General features: G+C 46.7%; 1 protein-coding gene across 1 annotated transcript in view; it reads right to left on the bottom strand.

The window, feature by feature from the left end:
• ACAD9 (acyl-CoA dehydrogenase family member 9) overlaps positions 1-13,804 on the bottom strand; it is a 32,482-nt gene extending 18,678 nt beyond the window's left edge. Inside the window, 2 exon segments of the mRNA XM_026456372.1 lie at positions 8,264-8,357; positions 13,452-13,804. Coding sequence (XP_026312157.1) covers positions 8,264-8,357; positions 13,452-13,601 — 244 coding nt within the window. The 5' untranslated portion in view covers positions 13,602-13,804.
• Between the last annotated feature and the right edge of the window lie 4,595 nt (positions 13,805-18,399).

The following is an 18,399-nucleotide window of genomic DNA, read 5'->3' as shown; positions in this document are numbered from 1 at the left end:
ACAAAGATAAGAATGGAAGCAGACATCTCTTCTGAAGCAATATGAAGCCAGGAAGAGACTCTACAAGAGACATGAAGAGCCCTGGAATCAGCAACTACATGGGTAACAGGATCCTTTTTCCTATTTTTAAAAATTCCTGGCTGGGCACAGTGGCCCAAGTCTATAATCCCAGCACTTTAGGAGGCCGAGGCGGGTGGATCACTAGATCAGGAGTTCGAGACCAGCCTGGCCAATATAGTGAAACCCTGTCTCTACTAAAAAAATATAAAAATTTGCCGGGCATGGTGGTGCGCACCTATAGTCCCAGCTACTCAGGAGGCTGAGGCAGGAGAATCACTTGAACCCAGGAGGCAGGGGTTGTGGTGAGCCAAGATCACACCACTGCACTCCAGCCTGGGCGACAGAGTGAGACTTTGTCTCAAAAAAAAAAAAAAATGCTCTAAAAGATAAACCAACCATTTAAAAACTTGTAGGCCTTTTTGTAGACTTGAAAAGCTGATTATTAAATTGATGCAAAAGAAATGCAAAGGACCTGCAAGAGTCAAACCAACTTTAGACAAGAATAAAGTTGGAGAACTAACATTACTTGGTTCCAAGCCTTAACAGAAAGCTCAGTAAACAAGACAATGTAATACCTGAATAAAGATGGACAAATAGATCAGTGGAAGAGAATAGAAAATTCAGAGATAAACTCATACATAAATGGTCAACTGATTTTTGATAAAGGTGCCAAGTCGATCCAATAGGGAAAAGATAATCTTTACAACAAATGTTGATGGAACTGGATAGCCATAAGCAAAACAATCCTCCTCAAACTTCACCTCACAACAAACTCCAAATTAACTTTGAATGAATCATAGTTCTAAACCTAAATTAAAACTATAAACTTTTTTTTTTTTTTTGAGACAGAGTCTTGCTCTGTCACCCAGGCTGGAGTGCAGTGGCCAGATCTCAGCTCACTGCAAGCTCCGCCTCCCGGGTTTACGCCATTCTCCTGCCTCAGCCTCCGGAGTAGCTGGGACTACAGGCGCCCGCCACCTCGCCCGGCTAGTTTTTTGTATTTTTAGTAGAGATGGGGTTTCACCGTGTTAGCCAGAATGGTCTCGATCTCCTGACCTCGTGATCCGCCCGTCTCGGCCTCCCAAAGTGCTGGGATTATAGGCTTGAGCCACCGCGCCCGGCTAAACTTTTTTTTTTTTGAGATGGAGTCTTGCTCTGTTGCCCAGGCTGCAGTGCAGTGGCGCGATCTCAGCTCACTGCAAGCTCCGCCTCCCGGGTTCACACCATTCTCCTGCCTCAGCCTCCAGAGTAGCTGGGACTACAGGTGCCTGCCACCACGCCCGGCTAATTTTTTGTATTTGCAGTAGAGACAGGGTTTCATCATGTTAGCCAAGATGGTCTCGATCTCCTGACCTCGTGATCCGCTTGCCTTGGCCTCCCAACGTGCTGGGATTACAGGCGTTAAGCCACCATGTCCAGTCATAGTTTAGAAACTATGAAGTTTCTAAAAGAAAGTACAGGCCAGGCTGGGCGAGGTGGCTCTCACCTGTAATCCAAGCACTTTGGGAGGCCGAGGCAGGCAGATCACCCGAGGTCAGGAGTTTGAGATCAGTCTGGCCAACATGGTGAAGCCCCTTCTTTACTTAAAAATACCAAAAATTAGCCAGGCGTGGTGGCACACACCTGTAATTCCAGCTACTTGGGAGGCTGAGGCAGAAGAATTACTTGAACCCGGAAGTTGGAGGTTGCAGTGATTCGAGATGGTGTCTCAAAAAAAAAAAAGAAAATACAGGCCAGGCATGGTGGTTCATACCTGTAATCCTAACAGTTTAAGAGGCTGAGGTAGGAAGATCACCTGAGCCCAGGAGTCTGAGACCAGCCTGAATAACATAGTGAGACCCCATCTCTACAAAAAACTTTAAGAATTATTAGCTGGGCATGGTAGTGTGTGCCTGTAGTCTCAGCTATGTGGGAGGCTGAGGCAGAGGATGGCTTTGAGCCCAGAAGTTGGAGGGTTGCAGTGAGCTATGATCACACTACTGTACTCCAGCCCAGGAGACAAAGAAAGACCCTGTCTCTTAAAAAAAGAAAAAGAGGAAAAAAAGGTATGTTTATGGCAACTTTTTTGGTGATAGCTAAAATCTGGATATATACCCCATGTCAATGAATACTTAAATGGATAAACAAATCTTGGTATATCTATAGAAAGAAATACAACTCAGCATTAAAAAGGAAGTACTACTGATACATGCACCATGGATAAATTCAAAATGACACAGAAAGAAGCCAGACAAAATCACACATAATTCCAGAAAATACAAACTAATCTATAGTGAGAGAAAACAGATCAGCAGTTGCCTGGGGACTGGGGGAAATAAAAGAGGCATGAGGAAACTCTGACGGGTAATGTTGACTTCCTTTGTTGTGCTGACGGCTCCTGAGGGGTACTCTCTAAATACAGTCATGTGTCAGGTGATTCTCTCCCTGTATGAACATCAGAATGGACTTTACGCACCCTAGGTGACAGAGCCTACTACACACCTAGGCTATATGGTATGGCTTATTGCTCCTAGGCTGCAAACCTGTATAGTAGGCTGGGCGTGGTGGCTCATGCCTATAATCCCAGCACTTTGGAAAGCTGAGGCAGGAGGATCGCTTGAGCCCAGGAGTTGGAGACCAGCCTGCGCAACACAGTGAAACTCCATCTCACTGTAAATTTTTTTTTTTTTTTTTTGAGATGGGGTTTTGCTCTTGTTGCCGAGGCTGGAGTGCAATGGAGCGACCTGGGCTCACTGCAACCTCCGCCTCCCGGGTTTAAGCAATTCTCCTGCCTCAGCCTCCCAAGTAGCTGGGATTACAGGCATGCGCCACCACGCCTAGCTAATTTTTTTGTATTTTTAGTGGAGAGGGGGTTTCTGCATGTTAGTCAGGCTGGTCTCTAACTCCTAACCTCAGGTGATCCACCCACCTTGGCCTCCCAAAGTGCTGGGATTACAAGCGTGAGCCACCGCACCTGGCTTATTTTATTTTTTTAAGGAAAACAAAAAACAAAAAAGCTATACAGGCCGGGCACGGTGGCTCAAGCCTGTAATCCCAGCACTTTGGGAGGCTGAGACGGGCGGATCATGAGGTCAGGAGATCGAGACCATCCTGGCTAACACGGTGAAATCCCATCTCTACTAAAAAACACAAAAAAACTAGCCAGGCGAGGTGGCGGGCGCCTGTAGTCCCAGCTACTCGGGAGGCTGAGGCAGGAGAATGGCATAAACCCGAGAGGCGGAGCTTGCAGTGAGCTGAGATCCGGCCACTGCACTCCAGCCTGGGCGACAGAGCGAGACTCAGTCTCAAAAAAAAAAAAAAAAGGTATACAGCATATTGCTGTGCTGAACACTGTAGGCAACTGTAACACAATGGTAAGTATTTGTGTATATGAACACAGCTAAACATAGAAAAGGTACAGTACAAATATGGTATGATCATCTTATGAGACTACCATTGTATATATGGCCTGTCATTGACTTGAACGTCATTATGTGACACATGACAGTGTGTACAATTTATTGTAAATCAATTATACCTTAATTAGTCCTGAAAAAAAAAAAAAAAAAAACCTGACAGACCACATAGGAAAAGTTTAAATAAAAGAACAAGAGACCATGGGAACTAAAAAAGATACAAACAGGAAGATAACCACTAGGAAAAAAAAGCAGAAATAAGTATTTCTAAATTATAAATTGTTTATATACAAATAAGCAACTTTTAAAACTAGCAACATATACTTTGTGATCACCAGGTGTGAAATAAGAAACAAACAAAAACAAAGCAATGTAATGACAGTTGACGATTTGGCACTTCTCAAAGAGGTTCTGGGGGACCTGAGCTGCTTCTAGGGGGTCCCACAGGGTCAAAACTAGTTTATTTTTTATGTTTTTTTATTTTTATTTTTTGAGATGGAGTCTCGCTCTGTCACCCAGGCTGAAGTGCAGTGGCGCGATCCCAGCTCAATACAACCTTCACATCCCGGGTTCTAGCAATTCTCCTGCCTCGGCCTCCCCAGTAGCTGCGATTACAGGTGCGTGCCACCACACCCAGTTCATTTTCATATTTTTAGTAGAGACAGGGTTTCACCATGTTGACCAGGCTGGTCTCAAACTCCTGACCTCAAGTGATCCACCCACCTCGGCCTCCCAAAGTGCTGGGATTGCAGGCATGAGTCACCACACCTGGCTTAAAACTATTTAAGATGTTATTTGCTTTTAAATTCTAATTCTCCAAAGACTGTACAGTGGGGTGCAGTGTAGTGTATCTAACGTTTTGGCTCAGAGTCCAATATGGAGCCCAAAGTACCATGTTCCCCAGAATTTATGTACGGGCTTTACATGAATAAAACTTGATCAAGGATTCAGAAAAATCTCTTAGATTTGCATGTAAGTTACTCAAAGCAGTAAAATAGGCTACTTGGATTTCCAGCAATATTTGTGCTTTTATTCTCGGCCATTACTTTTAGGGAAGGCTTGTCTGTCCTGGTTGGTTTTGATAGAGGCCAGTTGTGGGAGGATGTGATTTTTCTGTTTCTAGCCGACAATACCTCTATTTCCGTGGCACCACTAGCTGCCTACAGCTGTGGTTCCAGAGGGCCCTTTGTCCACAGTGATTAGCCTCCTCTTTGAATATACATGAAATAGAGGTGTATATTTGTATGTTCTTTTCTCTGCTTTGCCCTTGGATTTAACTTCCTTTTTGAATTCACATCATGGCAGTTGAATGAACACAGCTTTTATTTCAGCATTTGCTATTTATTCCAAGAGACATTTGTTCCTGTCAGAGGGAGTGGGTTTGGTTTGCAGTGGTTTCTCGTTTTTTTTTTTTTTTTGAGACAGGGTCTCACTCCTGTCGCCCAGGTTGGAGCTCAATGGCATGAACACAGCTCACAACAGCCTTGGCTTCCCAGGCTTGGGTGCTTCTCCCACCTCAGACTTCTGAGTAGCTGGGACTATGGGCACACACCACCACGCCCAGCTAATATTTTGTATTTTTAGTAGAGACAGGGTTTCGCTCCATTGCCCAGGCAGGTCTCAAACTCTGGGACTCAAGCAGTCTGCCCTGCTCAGTTTTCCACAGTGCTAAGATTACCAGTGTGAGTCACCATGCCCGGCTGGTTTCTTGCATATTTACATCTCTGCAAATACGAAGATGACAGTTATTGCTGACAGAGCCCTGTGTCCTCGAAGTGTGTGTTTCTTGCTTTAAATGCATGTGTCAGGCCGGGCGCCGTGGCTCACACCTGTAATCCCGGCACTTTGGGAGGCTGGGGGGGGGGCGGGGGTGGATCACGAGGTCAGGAGTTCGAGACCAGCCTGGACAACATGGAGAAACCCTGTCTCTACTAAAAATACAAAAATTAGTCGGGCATGGTGGTACATGCCTGTAATTCCAGCTACTTGGGAGGCTGAGGCAGGAGAATCACTTGAACCCAGGAGGTGGAGGTTGCAGTGAGCTGAGACCATGCCATTGCACTCCAGCCTGGCAACAGAGTGAGACTCCGTCTGAAAAAAAAAAAAAAATGCATGTGTCAGGCCAGGTGCAGTGGCTCATGCCTATAATCCCAGCACGTTGGATTACAGGCAGATCATTTGAGGCCAGGAGTTCAAGACCAGCCTGGCCAACATGGTAAAACCCCATCTCTACTGAAAATACAAAAACTAGCCAGGCGTGATGGCACGTGCCTGTAATTCCAGTTACTCAGGAAGCTGAGGCATGAGAATCACTTCAACTGCAGAGGTTGCAGTGAGCTGAGTTCATACCACTGTACTCCAGCCTGGGTGACAGGGCAAGACTGTCTTAGAAACAAACAAAAAAAATGCATGTGTGAAGATTATAAAAAAAGACAATTAAAAAAAAAAAAAGACTTCACAGCAGACTTTTCCAGAGGTTACATGCACAAACAGGTATGAGAATCCAGCTGTCTTCTAATAAGCCAAACATTAAAAGGACTTGCACGACTTTCAACCAATGCCACTCTTTCCATGAACTACTTTTTTCTTTTCTTTTCTTTTTTTTTTTTTTTGAGACGGAGTTTTGCTCTTGTTGCCCAGGCTGGAGTGCAGTGGTACAATCTCAGCTCGTGGCAACCTCCGCCTCTCGGGTTCAAGCGATTCTCCTACCTCAGTCTCCTGAGTAGCTGGGATTACAGGCATGCACCACCATGCCCGGCGAATTTTGTATTTTTAGTAGAGACGGGGTTTCTCCATGTTGGTCAGGCTGGTATCGAACTCCCGACCTCAGGTGATCGTCCACCTTCGTCTCCCTAAGTGCTGGGATTACAGGCATGAGCCACTGTGCCCGGCCTAATTATTTTTCAAAATATTTTTCATTAAAAATATTGTTTATGTTAACATGTAATGGATTTATTATTTTTAAACAAATGAACACAGTATATTTTATTTCTTTTTTTTAGACAAAGTCACACTCTGTCTCCCAGGCTGGAGTGCAGTGGCGCAATCTAGGCTCACTACAATCTCTGCCTCCTGGGTTCCAGCAATTCGCCTGCTTCAGCCTCCTGAGTAGCTGGGATTATAGGCACCCGCCACCACGCCTGGCCAATTTTTGTATTTTTAGTAGAGATAGGGTTTCACCATGTTGGCTACACTGGTCTCGAACTCCAGAACTCAGGTGATCCGCCCACCTTGACCTGCAAAAGTGCTGGGATTACAGGCGTGAGCCACTATGCCCAGAACCACAGTATATTTTAAATTTCTCAGTTTTAATTTCTTTTTTTTTTTTTTTTGAGACGGAGTCTCGCTCTGTCGCCCGGGCTGGAGTGCAGTGGCCGGATCTCAGCTCCACTGCAACCTCCGCCTTCCAGGTTTACGCCATTCTCCTGCCTCAGCCTCCCGGGTAGCTGGGACTACAGGTGCCCGCCACCTCGCCCGGCTAGTTTTTTGTATTTTTTAGTAGAGACGGGGTTTCACCGTGTTAGCCAGGATGGTCTCGATCTCCTGACCTCGTGATTCACCCGTCTCGGCCTCCCAAAGTGCTGGGATCACAGGCTTAAGCCACCGCACCCGGCCCTCAGTTTTAATTTCTAAGAGGGGCCAGGCATGGTAGCTCACGCCTGTAATCCCAACCCTTTGGGAGGCCAAGGTGGGAGGATCACTTTAGCCTAGGAGTAAAGACCAGCCTGGGCAATATAGTGAGAACCTGTCCCTATGAAAAATACAAAAAAATTAGCTGGGCATGGGGGTGAGCACTTGTAGTTCCAACAACTCAGGAGGCTGAAGTCGGGGGATTGCTTGAGCCTGGAAGATGGAAGTGGTGGTGAGATGAGATGGTACCACTGCACTCCAGTCTGAGCAACACAGCTAGGCCCTTTCTTGAAAAAATAAAGTAAAATAAAAATAAAATAATCCCTAAGAGGGCAAATATTGACAGCTAAAATCCACATAAACAAAAGCTCTCCAGGATCCTAGTGTTAGGGAAGAGCTGCTGTCCATCTACCATCACTGAACTCTTCACCAAGGCCCTGGCTGGAGGACCGGCCAACAGCTCTGAGAGAGGGACCTAAGGTCAAATGCTGCCTCACCATGCAGGTGCCACACTGCTGCTGGTCCACAAATCACTATTTGTTTACAATTACCAAAGTATAGAAACTGAAACTCAACCTTTAGAAACACTAAGAGCAATTGTACACCGCCACAACAACCAGCACATGCTCCAGGGGCCTGTATGGTGTGCGGCCTTGGCTTTTTGCCATCTCATTTTTTTAGTTATTCATTTTTATTATAACTTATGGAAGTGTTGGCCTGGAACAGTTGGGAAATGTTTAAAGTGGTCCTTCACTACAAATACAATGAGAAGTTTTAAATTTGTTTTTTTTTTTTTTTTTTTTTGAGACGGAGTCTCGCTCTGTCACCCAGGCTGGAGTGCAGTGGCCGGATCTCAGCTTACTGCAAGCTCTGCCTCCCGGGTTTATGCCATTCTCCTGCCTCAGCCTCCCGAGTGGCTGGGACTACAGGCGCCCGCCACCTCGCCCGGCTAGTTCTTTGTATTTTTTAGTAGAGACGGGGTTTCACCGTGTTAGCCAGGATGGACTGGATGTTTTTTAATTAAATGGCAACAGGGATGAAACCTAAAGCAAATTATGATGAGTGGAAACCATTTCTCCCTCAAGAAGACTTCCCCTATGTATGCCACTTCTAATATAAATATCAACTGAATCGCCCTTACAGTGGAAATCGGCAATGGTAAAGAAAAACATACATACCCTCTTCAGTGAAGAATTTTTCCACGGGTCCCAAGAACTGATTGATTTCATTAAGTTCATCTTGGCTAACTTCCGGAAATGGGAAAACTTCTTTCTAAAAATAGTAAATATTTGCTAAAAAATTTAATTTTTATTATGCTGCCATCATTGAAATATCAGTTAAAAGGGAAGGAAAAACATGTGCTGTACTCCACCCTGGCCAGCGGGACGTGACGTACTGAAGAACTGGAAAGCAAACCTCACAAGGTTCTTGAGATACAGGAACTATGTGGAGGCTCCACCACCCACATCCATCTCCCTCCCCTGTTCAAATAGGTTCTTCCCGATTTTCATCAGCTTTCCTTCTCAGTACAAGGGATGATAATGGTCCCATGAAATATGCAGCCCAAGACTAACATTTAGAAGCCTGGGGGTCTGGTCCTTGATTTCAGGCTTACTAATTATGTGGCCTTTACCAAATCCCTTCAGTTCTCCAAACTACCTCTTTCTCACCCATAACATGCAGGTAATATTTACTCAAGGCACAATGTGAGAATTGTGGAAGATAGTGGACGTGGAAGCTCCTTACTGAAATGGACAATTCTACATCAATTATTGTGTGAGCTCAAAGATGCTACGCTGAGAAGAGCATGTCGTGCTTACCAAGTCTCATCGATCCCTATAGCCTCTGTCTCTCCTGCTCATGGACATCTGCTCCCTGTACCAAGCCCCTCTGGACTTTTGGGCTCTGGTACCCCTTCAGTTGCCAGCATGACACGAGCTGTAGATGTGGGCTTCAGGTTGATGAGCAGTGATGTCCTGAGTCACAGCTATAGGCCCAAGCAACACCTGTCCTCACGGCGCCTCTCACTAAGTGTCTCTAGAGAAGTCTTTGGGAGACCTCAACCTTCTCCTCAGACCTTGTACAGCCAATCAGCCAACAGATTTCTCTACTGTATCAATATGCTCCCACTGCTTTCTCCTCTCTGGGCCCAGGACCACAGGCTTATAGGTGAGTCCCTAACTAAAAGTGACAGCCAACTTAAAGGAATCCCTGCCTCTGTCCATTCCAAAACCACCCTGAAGGTGGTATCGAAAAAAACTAGCTGGGAGGCCGGTCACGGTGGCTCACACCTGTAATCCCAGCACTTTGGGAGGCCAACGTGGGCGGATCACGAGGTCAGGAGTTCGAGACCAGCCTGACCAACATGGTGAAACTCCATTTCTACTAAAAATACAAAAATTACCCAGGCATGGTAGTGCGCGCCTGTAATCCCAGCTACTCAGGAGGCTGAGGCAGGAGAATCGTTTGAACCCAGGAGGTGGAGGTTGCAGTAAGCTGAGATTGCACCATTGTACTCCAGCCCGGGTGACAGAGCGAGATTGTGTCTCAAAAAAAGAAAAGAAAAAAACAAGCTTGGCTGGGCGCAGTGGCTACTGCCTGTAATCCTAGTCCTTTGGGAAGCTGAGGCGGGGGACTGCTTAAAGCCCAGGAGTTCAAAACCAGCCTGGGCAAGGCTACACACACCTATAGTCCCAGCTACTCAGGAGGCTGAGGTGGGAGGATCCCCTGAGCCTGGGGAGGTTGAGGCTGCAGTGAGCTGTGATTGCACCACTGCACTCCAGCTTGGGCTACAGAGTAAGACTGTCTCAAGAAAAAAAAAAAAGAAAAAAAAACAAGTTAATGGCCCTATCACTCTGCAGCCTTTTAGATCAAAGCTCAGTCTCCTTCACTGAACACAGAGGCTCACTGACACTTGGGTCTTGTGCATGGGCTGTGTTAGAGATCATTCTGGTAACAGTGGGCAGGCCAGATAAGACAGCCTGGCAACTAGTTGGCCTTCAGGTACAACCACAGAAAACCTGTCACATAGGAGAGACTGCAGGGGCATGGGAGAAAGATTCTGATGTTATCAAATCAGGTCAGTGCCTTAGGGGAGGAGAGTTCAATTGCAATAAACAGTTTGTAAATTATCTTAAAAAGTGGAACCTGGGCCGGGCGCGGTGGCTCAAGCCTGTAATCCCAGCACTTTGGGAGGCCAAGACGGGCGGATCACGAGGTCAGGAGATCAAGACCATCCTGGCTAATACGGTGAAACCCCGTCTCTAATAGAAAATACAAAAAACTAGCCGGGCGACGAGACGGGCGCCTGTAGTCCCAGCTACTCGGGAGGCTGAGACAGGAGAATGGCGTGAACCCGGGAGGCGGAGCTTGCAGTGAGCTGAGATCCGGCCACTGCACTCCAGCCTGGGCGGCAGAGCAAGACTCCGTCTCAAAAAAAAAAAAAAAAGTGGAACCTGCTATTCAAAGAAATCTAGTGCAGAAACCAAATATGTAAAACAGACAGAAGTCAAGCAGTTCTGAGACTGCTGATATGGAAAACAGTCACCCAAATCCCACCCACTCAACTTCCCACCCATCCCTGCAGCAGTTCCAGGGGCACTCCATGAATAGCTTGGGTCCGGCTGAGGGCAGGGTGACAACCACTGGCCTACATAATCTGAAAGATCTTTTCCAGTTCTGAGATTCTAAGCATCATATCCCATGTTTCTGCTCTAATCCCAGTAAGGCTGTGAGAGATGACATTGGCCTGATCCGAAGTAGCAGCAGAAGGGTCTAAAAGTGGTCAGACTCTGAAGAACCTCAAAGTAGAGAAAACCAGATCTTCTGTGGAATTAGACGTGAACTAGGAGAATAAGAGTACAAGGTGATGCCAGGTGTTCTGTCTGAACAGGTGGAACAACAGAGCCACCATTATCCATGATAAAAGAAGGTTGGTGGAAGGACCAGGATTGGGTGGGAACCAGGAACTCAGTTTTGGATCTATTAATCTCAAATGCCTGTTAAACCTCTCAGCAGAGCTTTTGAGTACAAAGGTAGATTTAAAAAAGGACCTTGGCTGGGTGTGGCAGGGTGTGCCTGTAGTCCCAGCTACGGGGGATGCTGAGGTGGGAGGATCTCTTGAGCCTAGGAGTTCAAGGTTGCAGTGAGCTATGATGGTACCACTGCACTCCAGCCTGGGTGACAGAGGAAAGCCCCAACTCTGAAAAAGCAAAAGGAATCTGGAGCTCAGGGAGAAATCTGAACTGGAGAAAGAAATTTGAGGCATCAGGATATTGATGATATTTAAAGCCAGGACACTAAATAAGGTCACCCAGGAGATGGTTGTAGAAGAAAAGAGACATCCACAGACCCAGTCTTAGTAAATTCCAACTTGGCTAGTCGGAAACACTGGTCATTGTTTAGCAGTAAAGGAGCTAAAAAAGAACTAGCAATTGACACAGAGAAGTATCAGTCAGTAAAGTATTTAGAACATTCAGAGAACGATGAGAATAGTGATTCAGAAACCAGAGAAGAAAGTGTGTCAACAGGGTAGAAGAATGAACAGTGTCAGATGCCAATGATGGGTCAAGTAGGATGAGGTCTGAGAACAGATCACACGATTTGACAGCAGAGAGGTCACTACTGACTTCCATGGCCATTAGGGACAAACGTCTGAATGGTAAGGGCTCAAGATCCAGTAGAGAGAACAGTTAATGATTCCGAGAAAGGAAAGAATTACCCTTGAGTAGGTGAGAAGGCCTGGGGTCTAATGAGAGGTTGGTTTTGCCAGAAGCAGACAGTTCAGTCATAGTAACAGAATGTAGATAATATGGGCACATGCAGGGGGAAGGGGTAACTATGCCTGTGAAGTTCTCATCTGACTGCATGGATTTTCCCAGTGGAATGGGAAGCAAAGCTGACAGCTGAGAGTAAGGGCAGGGCAGGTGGTGCCAAAGGTTTAAAGACAGAAACAGATCTGAAAGATTTGTGTTCTTTCTTCACCATGCTGCTGGAAAGCAGGAGGTCCCAGGATAGAGCACCACACTGCCCCAGGTCCTGGGTAAAAGGGTTTCCCATATGTCAAAGACATAGCTCTGCACTTTCTAGCCAGGCAAACTGCTTTTAGTCTGAGTCTTAGCTTCTGCATCAATAAGGTTGCTTGCTATAAAGGGATCAGCCTGACAACCTCAGAGGAATGTTCCAAAGAGAAGCCAGGGAATAACTTCCGTGATAGAGGATCAGCCAACATTCAGCCAAGCTCAAAGCAGGGCACCTCGAGGAAACAGCAAGTATACTGTTGCTTTCCTTAGAAGATAAAATAAAACACAAAGGAAAAAGCAAGAAATGTGTTTATTCCTATTTTGTAGATGAAGGCACTGAGGCACAGGGAGGTGAAACCATCAGATCCAAGGTCACAAGACTAGTAAGTGTTGAACCCAGTTCTCTCTTCTGCTGCACAGTACTCTACAGTTTAAGAAGACTCTCCATGCACCATTTATCTCACTGGGGCTCTACAACACCTCTGTGAAGGAGACAACACTATTTCCATTTTAAGGCTGAAAGAACTGAGTCTCGGCCGGGAGCGGTGGCTCACGCCTGTAATCCCAACACTTTGCAAAGCCGAGGCGGGAGGATCACCTGAGGTCAGGAGTTCAAGACCAGCTTTGCCAACACGGTGAAACTCCATCTCTGCTAAAAAAAAAAAAAAGGCCGGGCATGGTGGCGGGCGCCTGTAATCCCAGCTACTCCGGAGGCTGAGGCAGGAGAATCCCTTGAACCCAGGAGGCGGAGGTTGTAGTGAGCACTCCAGCCTGGGCGACAAGAGCGAGACTCTGTCTCAAAAAAAAGAACTGAGTTTCAAAGTCAACGAGCCGAGACCAAACCCAAGTCTTCCAGCTCTAAGAGGACAATGAGTGTTTTATAACCAAACTGTTACTACTGGCTGGGTTGTACGACGCCTGGGAAGCATCTTGGAGCCAGATTTCTGAGGAACCTCAATGGCAGGGAGAGGCGCTAGGGCTCAACTGGGGAAGCCCCAGGGCGCTGGAAGGTGACTGAGGAGGGACACGGTCTAAACTGTTTAGGAATCAGAGAGGAAGCCCCGCACATTTCGAGACCAGACCAGCTGAGATGAAGGGTGCTTTGTAAATTACCTAGCCTAGAGTTTTCCAAATTCCCCTTACAAAATTTACACTTCCAAGGGTCCCCCGTCTTGGAAATGTCCCACCCTTTCTCTGGGAAGGTTTTCCTGTAACTCAGGAATCCAGAGTGTTAACACGCCTCTCTGGCAGGTTTGGGGAATCCGACAAAGCTGAACACCAATCTTGCAGCTGAGGATGAAAAGCGGGAGCCAGACACCAAGGATTCGCCCAGGGCTCGCGTTACCTTCTTGATTTTGCCTAGGAAAAGCTCTTTGGCGAAAGCTCGTATAGGCGGGCTGGTGCGCAGTAGCCGCCGGTTCGCGGTAGAGATCCCCAGACCCCGGCAGGCACGAGCCGCAGCCGCGGTGCGCAGGAAGAGCCCACAGCAGGTCATGCCGCCCGCTGTTCCCGGCCTCAGGCTCCACCTCTTACTTGGCGCCGCAGGGACACACGCATGGTCCGCAACGTCTGATGACGTTACTGGCCCGCGACGATGTGCAGTAGTCACTGCGCTTGCGCGGTCTGCCGCAGCAGGGGATGGAGAGGCCAGAAGGGCGTGACGGCTGCCACCTTCCGCGGCCAAGGCCGTAGTCACGTGCACCTGGCTGGTCAGCGCCGCCTGATGACGTCACATGCCTACGCTTCCCGCCGGTCCCACTGCGCTTGCGCGGCTAGAGTTGCTGGGCGGAGAAAATTGGAGGGTCGGGGCAGCGGGCATGTTGGCGGTTATGAGCTCCGGCCGTCGTGACGGCGGTGAGGGAGCTGTTTTTCACATACCAGCAGTTGTTTCCATAAATGCTAGCCATAGGAAATCTCCCTGTGTACAGAAACCTAAAGGCCGGCCCAGCTGCTTCCACTTGCCTCTTTTTGTCACTTGCGGCCGCGAGGCCGTGGTAAAACTTGAGAAAAGCAAAAGAATGGGGGGAATGCGTGGTGTTGAGGTCTCTGCAGGGGCACGATAAGGTTAAGGTTCCATTTTTAACTGGATGGTGGATTCCTGAGATACTGTTTTGTACCTAGTTGACATGTTACATATATTTTTTGGAAGAGGAAAAGAGAATGAGTCACAGAGCGGTCTGGATAAAACTGAGTCACGGCCGGGCGCGGTGGCTCACGCCTGTAATCCCAGCACTTTGGGAGGCCGAGGCGGGCGGATCACAAGGTCATGAGATCGAGACCACGGTGAAACCCCGTCGCTACTAAAAATACAAAAAATGAGCCGGGCGCGGTGGCGGGCGCCTGTAGTCCCAGCTACTTGGGAGACTGAGGCAGGAGAATGGCGTGAACCCGGGAGGCGGAGCTTGCAGTGAGCCGAGATCGCGCCACTGCACTCCAGCCTGGGTGACAGAGCGAGACTCCGTCTCAAAAAAAAAAAAAAAAAAAACTGAGTCACCTCTGTCTTGGGAAACACTAAAAAGGCAGGTGGAGGAAGAGAAACTACAGAGGGAGCTGAGAAGAGATGGGAACTATTGGATGGGATGGGACAGGACAGGCTGTAGCCACCCAAGGCGTTCACTTGCCCGCTGACTAGACAGCTGATTTATCAAGACAGGGGAATGGCAATAGAGAGAGAGTAATTCACGCAGAGCCAGCTGTGCTGGAGAGGGAGTTTTATTAGCCAAATCAGTCTCCCCAAAAACACAGATCGGAATTTTTAAGGATAATTTGGCGAGTAGGAACTCGGGAAGTGGAGGGTGCTGATTGGTCGGGTTGGCGATGGACTGATAGGGGGTCGAAGTGAGTTTTTCTTGCTGTCTTCTATTCCCGGGTGGGATTGCAGAACTGGTTGAGCCAGATTACCAGTCTAGGTGGTGTTAGGTTTTGCAATAGTGATGTTATTCCCAGGAACAATTTGGGGGACGTTCAGACTCTCGCAACCAAAGGCTGCTTGGCCTCTAAACTGTAATTTCTAATCTTATAGCTAATTTGTTACTCCTCCAAAGGCCGACTGGTCCCAGGCAAGAAGAGGTTTTTTTGTTTGTTTGTTTGTTTTCTGGGAAAGGGCTATTTTGTTTTGAAGTTAAACTATAAACTCATTCCTTCCCAAGGTTAGTTCAGCCTACACCCAGGAATGAACAAGGACAGCTTAGAGGTTAGAAGCAAGATGGAGTTGGTTAGGTCAGATCTCTTTCACTGTCTCAAGTTATAATTTTGCAGTGGCGGTTTCAAGGCCAGGCCATAGGAGCCCACGTAGGAGGCAGGGCATACCGGGCACCTCACAGCCCAGCGGTGCACATGGGCCCTATACAGATCTTCAGCCTGCTCCTCCAGGAAGAATGCTGCTCTGTTTTTCACCCAGACCGGTCATCTGGCTCAAGCAGTTTTGCAATCCCACCTAGGAACAGAAGACACCAAGAAAAACTCACTTCGACCCCCTATCATTTCATCTCCAACCTGACCAGTCAGCACTCCCCACTTCCCAAGCTCCTACTCTCCATATTATCCTTAAAAACTCCGATCCCTGTTTTTGGGGAGACTTACTTGTTCCCTGACTGTAGCATTGACCACAGTGTTGGGAAATGCCTCCAGCTTCCACTGTGTGAACTCCTTGAGAACAAAATGAAATCCTTTTATCCCTTTCATCTCAGCGAGCTAAGCTCAGCACCAAAAAAGATTAAATTGCTAACACAACATCAAGAAAAAAGAGCTCAAAACTCTACAAGGCGTAGAGTCTAAACTGCAAAATATGTGCAGGCATCTTTTCAGATTATTTTACCTTGTCTAAGGTCTCTCAGCTGGTTTCTTCATCCGTGGTTGATACTTACTTGCTTGGCATTCAGCTTCACAAGAAGGTATTTGGAAACAACTGCCTTTGTAAATTATCCCCATAGGTAAAACAAAGAAAAATATACATATATTGCAAAAACTTTCGATTTTGAGCTGCTGTATGTTTTTGCCAAACAAATGTAGTCAAATCAGTCAAGTAGTCTGTTAATGTGTCAAATCTTTAGTGTACACAGGTCTCCCTAAATCAACCAAAAGAGAAATCCAATGGCACATATTTTACAAAATAAAAATTAGAAAACTGTTAAGGCATAATTTTTAATTGCTCCAATAGAGTATAGCAGAAGAGTTTTGCTGTTTTACTTCTATACCAGTTTCTAAAATCAGTTTCCTCATCTGTAAATATGAGTATGATACCCTTTATCTCACAGGACTTTTAAGAGGTTTAAGTAAAATAATCCACATGAAAGCACTTAGCACAGCAAATGATAAAAATGAAAATAGTTACACTTTGATCCTTCCATCTTACATTTAAGTATTAACCTCTGAGAAATATGATGTGGTTTTAAACAGTCTCCCCTGTTCAGTATACTAAAAGAAAAGCTTCAGCTGAATTAAATTTAAAGGAGCTTAATTGGCTGGGTCGGGTGGCGTGGCTCATACCTGTAATCCCAGCACTTTGGGAGGATGAGGTGGGCAGATCATTTGAGGTCAGGAGTTTGAGACCAACCTGGCCAACATTGTGAAACCCTGTCTCTACCAAAAATACAAAAATTACCGGGCATGGTGGTGAGTGCCTCTAATCCCAGCCACTCGGGAGGCTGAGGCATGAGAATCACTTGAACCCGGGAGGTGGAGGTTGCAGTGAGCCGAGATTGCACCACTGCCCTCCATCCTGGGTGACAGAGCAAGACTCTGTCTCAAAAAAAAAAAAAGGTTTAATTGAGCAATCAATGATTCAAATCAGGCAGCATTCTGAGCCAGAGCAAGCTCAGAGACTCCAGCGCAGCCATGTAGTGGAAGATTTATGGACAGCAAAGGAAAGTGAGGTACAGAAAATGGAAGCAAGGTACAGAAACATCTGGATTGGTTACAGCTCTGCCATGCCTTATTTGTACATGGTTCGAAAGTTGGCTACATTTGATTGGCAAAAACTCTGTGATTGGCACAAGTGTAGGCTACGGTCTGTTTATGCCTCCACTTGTCATAGTTCACCATGTGCAGAAAACCTATAAACCCAACTTAAAATATATAAGGAAGCAGCTTTAGGCTAAATTTGATTTAACAAGTGTTTAAAATATCCTCACAGTAGTTCTGAATGTCTCCTCACATCAGTACAACTGATTCACAACATAGGAGAAAATGAACATTCTTTAGCCATAATATTAGCATTAGCATAGCAGAATGCTTGACTCTGGGTATGAGGAACATTGAGTAGAAACTATTGCTTGATCCCTTACTATTAAAGCTGAGGCTGAGATTGGACTGATTATTTTATAAGCCAAAGACCACCAGAGATTGCCAGCAAACCACCAAGAGGTAGGAGAAAGGCTGTCCTGCAGATGCTGCTGCAAAGACCTGCCCCTTCCGCCTTGCACTTCCATCCCCCAGGGCCTAGAGGCCCCTGCCTGCAGCTGGGGGAAGAGGAGACTGTGAAGAACGATCCCATCTTTTAAAAACTGACAGAAATCACGGATTCCTTCCACTCACATTCCCTTGGGAAGAACTTAATTTTGGGGCAGGGGCTAGGAAAGGGAACGCCTGGGCAGAAACATGGTTTTGACAAGTGTTCTTGTCAGGACAATTTGGGAAAGCCCAGATGAGTGGAGTGACCCTCAACTCCAGTGTTTTGACACCGAAATGTGCAAGGCTTCCTCTCTGATTCTTAAACAGCTCGGGCCATGCCGCTCCCATGTCACACTCTAGTGGCCTGTGGGCTTCCTTGCCAACTGAGCCCTAGCGCTACCCCCTGCCTTTGAGGTTCCACAGAAATCTAGCTGCAGGGTGACTTCCACAGGTTGCACAACCCAGCCAATAGTAACAGCTAGGTTATTAAACACACCATCATCTTAGAGGTGAAAGGCTTGGCCTTAGGTTCAGTTCTTTCAGCTTTAAAATGGAGCAAGTTATGTGTCTCACTCAAAGATGTTGTAGAGCCCAGTGAGTTATGTAGTGCGTGGAGATTGGGAGGTACTGTGCAGCAGAGGAGATGGGCAGTGCAGGCTCAAGAAGATCGTGTGACCTTGAGCGAGTCACTTTTCCTCCTTGTTCCTCAGTGTGTGCAGGGGCCATTGAAAATAATATGCTAAGAATAAATAAGGCTCAAGGACAGTATCTCTAGCTAGTTGCACTTTTAATGAACTCCAGTAGTCAAGGACACTATCTCTAGTTGAACTTTTAATGAACTCTAGTAGGCGCCAAGAAGGCAGACAAAATAAGAAAAAGCTTAGAGACAAGAAACTAAGCAG

Source organism: Piliocolobus tephrosceles, chromosome 2 (genome assembly GCF_002776525.5).
Source record: "Piliocolobus tephrosceles isolate RC106 chromosome 2, ASM277652v3, whole genome shotgun sequence".
In the NCBI taxonomy this organism is placed as follows: Eukaryota; Metazoa; Chordata; class Mammalia; order Primates; family Cercopithecidae; genus Piliocolobus; species Piliocolobus tephrosceles.
This window is presented reverse-complemented; position numbering and strand designations above follow the sequence as displayed.